The sequence below is a fragment of the Zingiber officinale genome, chromosome 6A (assembly GCF_018446385.1).
Source record: "Zingiber officinale cultivar Zhangliang chromosome 6A, Zo_v1.1, whole genome shotgun sequence".
NCBI lineage: Eukaryota > Viridiplantae > Streptophyta > Magnoliopsida > Zingiberales > Zingiberaceae > Zingiber > Zingiber officinale.
In genome coordinates this window covers 26543069-26551733 of record NC_055997.1, presented here as the reverse complement: position 1 = coordinate 26551733, position 8665 = coordinate 26543069, and the positions used below count along the sequence as shown (strand labels likewise).

The following is an 8665-nucleotide window of genomic DNA, read 5'->3' as shown; positions in this document are numbered from 1 at the left end:
TAATCCATACTTTTATTCTTACCATAAAAATCATACCAATTAAAAATAATTTTATCATAATTTACTAAATATCCTCAATAACTAGTAATTATCGTGATTTATCTCTGATAAAATCCATCGTAATTTATGTATTAAGGCCCTATTTGCTATGATGAATTAGGATAGGATTACAAGTTAATTAAATCCATATCTAACTGGTTTTTAAAAATGCAATGATAATCGTAGAGTCTGATTAAAATACTGTATTAGTTGGAAAATCAATCCACTTCAAAAAAATTATTAATAATCCCAAATTGAATAGTAAGTTTGATAATTAGTTAAAAAGATATTTTTTTTTACCTTACTTTGATGCTTTCCTTATCCTAAAAATTATTAATATTGGTATATTTTAGTCATATAATTAATAATCCATACTTTTATTCTTACCATATAAATCATACCAATTAAAAATAATTTTATCATAATTTACTAAATATCCTCAATAAAAAATTACTACCATATAAATTTATAATCCCTCAATAATCCTATCACATAACCAAATATCTAGATGTCTTAAAAAACATCCCTAGACGTAGATTATCATCTTTGCTAATCTAGTCCTAACACGGACATTAGCTTGCACGGTCATCACCCATGACAAAAATAAAGTTTGGGTGAAGGGCTATGAAACTAAATTTAGGGGTCGTTTCGTCAAAACGGTAAAAACGTTGGGAGGCTAACTGAAATATTCCCCATATTATTCGAGGCATCTTTTTATCGCTCCGCTCTATAAATCGGAAACCCTAAACGGGAAGGCAGGACGACAAAGGAAAGGAGCGATAGATTCTACCAGTTCGATCGAGAGAGAGAGAGAGAGTTCTTCTCTGTTATGATTGTTCTTGTTGTTTCTGTCATTTTTTAGGCGTCGTATATAGAATTTTGTTTTTTAGAGTTTGAGTGCACCAAATTCGGATCTTCGTGGATCTAGCGTAACAACGCTGGGGGGTAGATTTGCAATCAGGGTTGTTGTGCTGGTTGTCTCTCTGTGTTTCGCGATAAAGGAAGCTTGTGTATTTTCTTTTCTATGGCGACTATCGATCGGAAAAATGGGGGTTTGGTAGACACAGGCGTTGGTGAATGGATTGGAGGCCCTGGAGACGGCGTTTCAGGTGAGATTTTCCTTAGTTTGTCTTGTTTTCCTTTATTTTGGGATTTTTATCGTCGGTTAAAGCTGCAAATTTTATTTTGTGGGTTGAATTGGTTGGGAAAAAAAATTGAATCTTAGTCTCTCGTGACATGTAGCTAGGCTTGCCTTCTTTGCTCGTTCTTTTGCATGAGCCGACAGGCCATAAATAGATGGCTCTTCAGTGGCAAATCCATCTAAGCTTCTAATGCCTGATGCATGAATATATCAAATGTGGTATTATTTTTAGTATATGCGCTCTGAATTAGCTGGCACATCCAATTTACATGGTCTTCACTTTTGTAGTCAGTAGGTACACCACCAGGCCAGTGTTAAGGGTCTAGGACCAAACATTAATCATGAGGACAAGTATTATTTGATGTTTGTTTTATGATCGAGGATGATACATAGACATGCCTTTCTATATTCTGCCCTGTATCATGATAACATAGAAAAGAGGTGGTGTATTGACTGGGGAGTATAAATACATTTGTTCAGAACCATAAATCCTGGTCGATGGTAGGTACACGCCAGTCAGGTTCCCCGGTGTATTTATGTTTTGCACTTTTTATTGTTGCCACAAACAAATGACTATACGTGCTATTATTGCAATGAGTGTTACATTTCGTGGTGCTATGATTAACTTATAGTTATTTTCTTATAGATCAACTGATTGTTTATGTTTCTCCTTGACTGCAGATACAATCGAATTTGATGCTACACGATATGCATTTTTTGGAAATAGTGTATTGGAAGAGGTTGAGTTAGGTGGATTAGAAGATGAAGATAGTGTTAATGATCCCAGCTTTGTTGGGATCGATGATGATTATCAATATTCTGGCCTAGGAGATATATTAGAGGTAAGTGCCTATTAAAATACTCCATATTATCTAAATAAAAAAATTTTATTCTATTTTGCTTACTAGTTTCTCTTATTTTATTTAACAAATCTTCAATGGAAATCAGCTTCACTATCTGTGATTATCAATTTAACCTCAGTTCTTTCTCGTAGTTTTCCTTATAAATTAGCATTAACCTTATTTCAGTTGCCCATCCTCATGTCTCACTTAGTGAGTTTGCCCTTTGATTAATATCGCATATGGTGATGTTTATCCTACTTTTTATTGTATGCTTTTTATGATGTGGCATTAACATGGAATATCAACAATGCCCTACAATATGATGAAAGTTGGCTAAGTAGTCGCAATAAACTTGGATCAAGGTTGTCGATTTATCATATCAACATCATTTTACTGGTTTTGATTCTGCAGTGCTATTACCTATTCACTGATCTTCTACTCGACAAGTTTGTGTATATTTTTATGTACTTAAAGATGCATTAGTATAATTTGTTGCCACATTTGTGGTACTAAAGCATAGTAGGGAGATCACTTTTTATATTATATTTTTAACTTATACTGTGGTTCAGCTGGGACTTCTTTTACTCTGGCATTGAAGAGAGATATGCCATATGAAGCTATATCCTTATGGAACAATTTTTCCATTTTCAGGGAGATTACTTTTTATTTTATATTTTTAACATATACTGTGGTTCAGCTAGGACTTCTTTTACTCTGGTATTGAGGAAAAATATGTCATATGAAGTTATATCCTTATGGAACAATTTGTCCATTTTCAGGGAGAACGAGTCCAGGCAATAACTGATATTGATGATCTTGCGAGTACTTTTTCAAAGGTTAGTATCTTTTTATTCATGAATTTCACCTATGTTCATAGATACTTACTCAGCAAGTTAATGTTGTCTTCCCTTGTGTATAGAAATTGCTATGAATTACTAACACTACAAGAAAACAAAACCTTTAGCAAGGAATAATCATTATTTGCAAGGCTCATCAATAAGTTTCTCTTAAATTTCTTAGGTCATCCTGTTCAGATATGGAACTCTGTCATGATTTGCCTTGATACTTATCTTCACTATTTGTTTTATTATTTAGCAATTGTAGCATAACTTTTGTTGTCATTTTTTCTTCTTGACAATCATGGACAGTATTTTAGGTTTAGTCTCAATTAAGATCGAGAATTAGTATATTTAACAATAGTTGAACTCAATAGCATTTAGCAAAGCAAGAAGAAGGCTCAGGAAGCTTTCGATGTAGTGCCATTAAACTTGTACTGTTATCCAGCTGAAAATCTGTATTCTTGTCCATCCTATCTTTCTCTTTTGAAATGTTCCCCCATCATAGATACTAAGTCATTCGTCGCACAAATTGCAAATGGCATTTCTAAACCAAAACGCATAAATAAATTGGAATGTGGAATTACAATCAGATTGGTCTTTGTGCATAAATATCAGCTGATAATGTTATTGAACACGAGAGTCCCTTCTTTCTTAGACTGCAATTGACAACACAAATATGCTGATATTCCACTTACTTTAGGATGAGATTTCATATATTTTCTCTACTTTGGATTTTCAGAACAGAATATTCTTCTTAATATTGATGTTTATATGACATTAGAACACACAAATTAATGAATAAATAAGCAGCGGTACATGCACTTATATTTAACTAAATATAGAAACATTGTGACTTTTTTCATGGTTGGATATACGATTACAGCTAATAAGCAACCTTTTGTTTCTCAAGGCTTGCTTTCTGATCGTTCTGACCTTGAATCTCTGATCGGTAGTTGTTTCCTTTCTCTGATGTCCTTTTTCAGTATTTTCTGTCTTATAGGTAGAACAAGTTCTGGAAACATTAACATATTCTGTGTACCTTGGTAATTTACTTTGTTGAAGTCCAAAATATTCATGATTTTATGCTGCGATTGATTGTGTTTTTTTATTATTTTTTCTTGTTTCAGATGGACAGAGGTATTGTTGAGCCAAGGAGGACAGAAGTACTTGGTGGCCGAGGTTCTTTTTCTAGGGAAAGTGAGTAATATAATTCCACTCTAATCCCTTTCACGATAAATAGCCCCTTCTATGCATTTTGTGTTAAATGGAATATCTAGAAGCATGTTATGTAGCTTTCAAGCAAGGTCGTTATATTTCCATTCTGTGGAATAGAGGAAAGAAGAAATAGGAAAAATTCACATTTGGTATTTCATGGACCTATGAGTGTATTGTTGTGTTCATTCATGATCTCCAATTATTCTTCAAACGGGAAATCTGTTCTGAAAGTTGCATGCTGGACATGTGAGGTTAATGCTGTATTCATTGATGCTTCAATTATTGTATAAATTGGGGGCACACATACTGGAAACTACGTGTTATGAAATATGAAGGCATATTTAATTGTTTGTGATCCATCTCCACTTTTATGTATGATATCTTTTATGTTTGTATATCATAAACTGCAATTTCATGGGGATAGCTTGACTTTCTAATTCCACACTATTTTTTTGCATTCCAATTAGCATGAATTTACTTGCCTGCCTGAAACATTCTCTCTGTATTGTCACCACCGTGAGTTAAATGGGTTTGGTGCCTTCTTTTGTGAATTGGCATAATATTGAAACAAGCCTCTATATGATGCATGTCTGTTCCCTTCAAATGCCCACCAACTTTCTGCCTGCTTGATTATGCTACCCTTTTACTTGTCAATTACCTACTTATGAATACATTTTGGGGATGTTATTTGGATAAGAAAATGTATGTGCAGTTCTCAGTCTTTTGGACTGGGGCAGCATTTTATTTAAGATTTTTTCAGATTTCTGTGTTCTGCTCAGCCATTTTATGAAGAAGTTCATGAAGCAAGTATTCTTAAATTGAAATGTTGTTACAATCTTTCCAAGCAGTAATGTGTTTCTCACTCTTCTTTATTCACTGTTTTCCATGTTCTCAATATTTTATTCAATGGATTTTAATTTGTTATGTGTTCTTGAAAAAATTTCTGTTCAGGTTCATTGGCTCCTGAGTGGGTACAGGACCCTGGGTTTTGGCAAGATCATCATATATTGGATGCTGATGGTGCCCAGGATGGTAAAAGATGGTCATCGCATCCTCACCCTCTTTCTGGCTATGCTCCAGATTCCAGACCTCTGTACAGAACATCATCCTCTCCTCAACAGCAGCAACAATTCAAACTGAGTGAACCGATCCAGTTTCCAATATCTTCTCGTACATCCTTCCCTCTACGTGGTGACACTTCACAATTCCATCCGAATCCCTTGCACCAAGGAATCATCTCACCTTCTAGTTCTGGCCTCCAGGTGCCTTTCTCTCCACCCAATCCCTACCCTTTTTCCCAACTCCATCCAGAAGCAGCCCATGGATCACATCAGGATGGAAATTTTACTCAGTTTGGGCCTCCTGGTCTCTTGATTAATAGCAGGCAACAAGGTCATCGGTCAGAACGACCTAACATCCTGTCATCAAATATGTTGGCTGATCCAACACAGAATCAACGGCATTTCCATAATCAAAGGCATTTCGACAACCAAATTGCTTCTCGACTGGTGCATCAGCAACATGGAATGCATCAAATTTTGCCTCCAATGACACGTTACCCCCACATGCAGGCACAACAGTTCCGCCCTAGTCAATCGCCACCCCAGACTATGAATAAGTTTGAAACTATGATGAGGCCGACTGAGTTCAGGGACCAGAGATTTAGAACAATGTACAGAGGAGGAGAGTACTTTGGGTTTGCTCAACACCCTTCTGACATTGGCATCCAGAGGATGGATAATGCATGGCCGAGGTTTTATTCTAAATACATGACAACTGAAGAGCTTGAGAACATTGTGAGGGTGCAACACGCTGCAACTCACTCCAATGATCCCTATGTAGACGATTACTATCACCAAGCTTGTCTTGCAAAGAAATACGCAGGATCAAATTTGAAGCACCATTTCTGCCCTAATGTGACCAAGGATTTGTCTTCTAGACCCAGGTCCAAGGATGAGCCACATCCGTATCTCCAGGTGGATGCCCTCGGGAGACTTTCTTTCTCATCAATCCGTAGACCTCGTCCTCTTCTTGAGGTTGAACCAAAATCAGCATCTGCAGATAATACTCCTGACCAGAAATCATCCACAAAGCCCTTAGAGCAGGAGCCTATGTTGGCTGCTAGGATCACCATCGAGGATGGTCTCTCCCTGCTCCTTGATGTAGATGATCTCAATCGCATACTACAATTCAGTCAGCTGCAGGACGATGGCTCCCAACTTGAGAGAAAAAGAGAGATGCTCCTGCAAGAAGTTGCTGCATCTTTTCATTTAGTTGATCCCCTTGGCCAATCTGGTCAATCTGGGGTAATTCTAGAGGATGATCTAGTGTTTCTTCGCCTACTTTCTCTTCCAAAAGGCCGTAAGCTATTCTCTAGGTACCTTCAACTTCTTGCCCCCGGAGGTGAGATTACTCGTGTCATCTTCATGGCCTTTTTTCGCCGCCTGAGGTTTTTGTTTGGTGTTATGCCATCAGATACAAGTGCAGCTGAAAGCACCACCAAACTCGCAAAGACCATTGCTTCGTGCATGCTTCTCATGGACTTGAACTCTCTCAGTGCATGCCTAGCTGCTGTTGTTTGTTCTTCAGAACAGCCACCTCTTCGCCCACTCGGTAGTTCTGCTGGTGATGGTGCCTCTATTATCATTAAATCTGTTCTCGATAAAGCGACAATGCTTCTAACAGATCAAAACTCTGCTAGCAATTATAGCATTTCTAGCCGCAATTTGTGGCAGGCATCATTTAATTCCTTCTTCGGGCTTCTCACAAAATACTGTCACAGTAAATTTGATAGTGTAATGCAGCCTCTCCACATGCAAGCTCCAGGAGCTGCTGTTGTTGGATCAGAAATTGCTAAAGCAATAAATCACGAGATGCCCGTGGAGTTGTTGCGAGCGAGCCTTCCCCATACTAATGAGCATCAGCGAAAGTTGTTACTTGATTTTGCTCAGAGAACAATCCCCTCTAATGGAGGAAGCAACGGGCATTAAACCTCTCAACAGGGGCCGATTAGGGCATTATCCCAGTGGATGCATGATGAAAGAAAATTGCTGATTCTGAGACCAAACCATGAAGTCGATGGTGAGCGGTGCAATAACAAACCCGCAGTTCATGAATCTTGTTATCCTTTCGTCATAAAACTCGCCACTCTTGCTTTCCTATAACCTTGCCAGATCGTCCTATATATTATCCGTGTTTAGTTATCGTAGGAGTTTGACCAGAAGTTTACTTCTGGGGAGCTTATTTTGTCGCTCTGCAACACAACTCCGTATGCATAGGAATAGGAGTTGTACATGTTTTGGAAGGTGTAGCACATCCATCTGCATTTAGTTTCATGTATCGTCAGTGACAGATTGGTGTTCTAGCTATATCGGTTGATATTTGAGCCAGCACCTTATTCTCCATGCTACTTCATCATGTTATCTAATTGTAATACGATAATAATTCATTTACTATCAACTTATGGTTGTTTGTGCCGTCTAATAAATCAATCCTTTCTCATGTTTTTGCTACAATTCTAAATGTTTCCTATTTTTCTTTGTTTTTTTATAATTTAGGTATTCAAATTCTTCGAACCGTTTAAATCTGGAAGATGATCGATATTATGGAAAGCTTTTATTGGCGGGTAATACTGCTCTTTGTCTAGCAGTTAACGTTATAGTTGAGAATTGAATTATGAGGGTTGGATTAATCGGTTAAACATCACTAGTTTTTCGGAGCAAACATTTCTTCTCAACATGGATCCTATCAAAATGTTTATAGTTTTTGTGGTGTGGAGCTTTGGATAAAATTATCAGGTCTTAGTTTTTGCAATAATGTTATACGTTGATCTCTGATATCCCACACGATTAGTTTTATAGTGAGAGATAGAGAGGAAATCAGAAAACTAAGCAGGGAAGGGTATTTTTTATTGATTTCACTGAGAATCGATTCTTACTCATTTTTACAAATCTATATAGCCATCAACTTAGTTATGCTCTAAGGCAAATTATCAGCTTTTAAAGCTTACGCATTGGTTCGAAATTATAACACTGACCATCTCATTAAAAAGTATGGGGTCCCAAATGTTACATGTCTATTATATTAACACATTCGTTCTCTCACATTCACATTCGATTTAACATTAACACTCGATATTTATGAGTCTCATTGCTCACTCATTCATCTTTATTTTTATTTTACATTAAATAAATTAAATTTGAATTTTATTTACCTCATTTAAATAATTATTATTTATAATAAATAAATAATAATAATTTTAAATATATTTTTTATGTAATTTTTTTCTTATTTTATGAGTGTCATTTATTTAAAATTAAAATATTATTATAAATTTGAAATGAAGGAATATAATAAAAAAATCAAACTTGCATAGAATTAAAAAATAACATATAAATTAAATGTACAGTGAAAATTACATATTCCATCTCCTTCTAATCTCTTGACATAGATATTTGTGGATGATAAGTTGCTCTTTTACTTTAATCTCCTTAACTTTAAGTTGTTTTTGTTTTATTTCAACTTTAACTATTTTTATACTTGTATACTCAGTAAACTTTGTAAATATATTGTCCAAATTTATTGTCATA

The 8665-nt window shown here is 35.9% G+C and overlaps 1 protein-coding gene across 1 annotated transcript; it reads left to right on the top strand.

Moving 5' to 3' along the window:
- Window positions 1-758: 758 nt before the first annotated feature.
- LOC121996176 (protein PAT1 homolog) lies at window positions 759-7577 on the top strand. Its single transcript, XM_042550028.1, has 5 exons — window positions 759-1148; window positions 1862-2022; window positions 2802-2858; window positions 3989-4058; window positions 5028-7577. Exons 1-5 carry the CDS (start codon window positions 1064-1066, stop codon window positions 7064-7066), a joined length of 2412 nt encoding a protein of 803 aa, XP_042405962.1. The 5' UTR covers window positions 759-1063; the 3' UTR covers window positions 7067-7577.
- Window positions 7578-8665: the final 1088 nt, after the last annotated feature.

What these genes read in the sequence shown, in the direction of transcription:
- LOC121996176 (XM_042550028.1), top strand. Translation starts at nt 1,064, where the DNA reads ATGGCGACTATCGATCGGAAAAATGGGGGTTTGGTAGACACAGGCGTT. An exon ending in CCCTGGAGACGGCGTTTCAG is followed by an intron (nt 1,149 to 1,861) that starts GTGAGATTTTCC and finishes CCTTGACTGCAG; the next exon opens with ATACAATCGAATTTGATGCT. An exon ending in TTGCGAGTACTTTTTCAAAG is followed by an intron (nt 2,859 to 3,988) that starts GTTAGTATCTTT and finishes TTCTTGTTTCAG; the next exon opens with ATGGACAGAGGTATTGTTGA.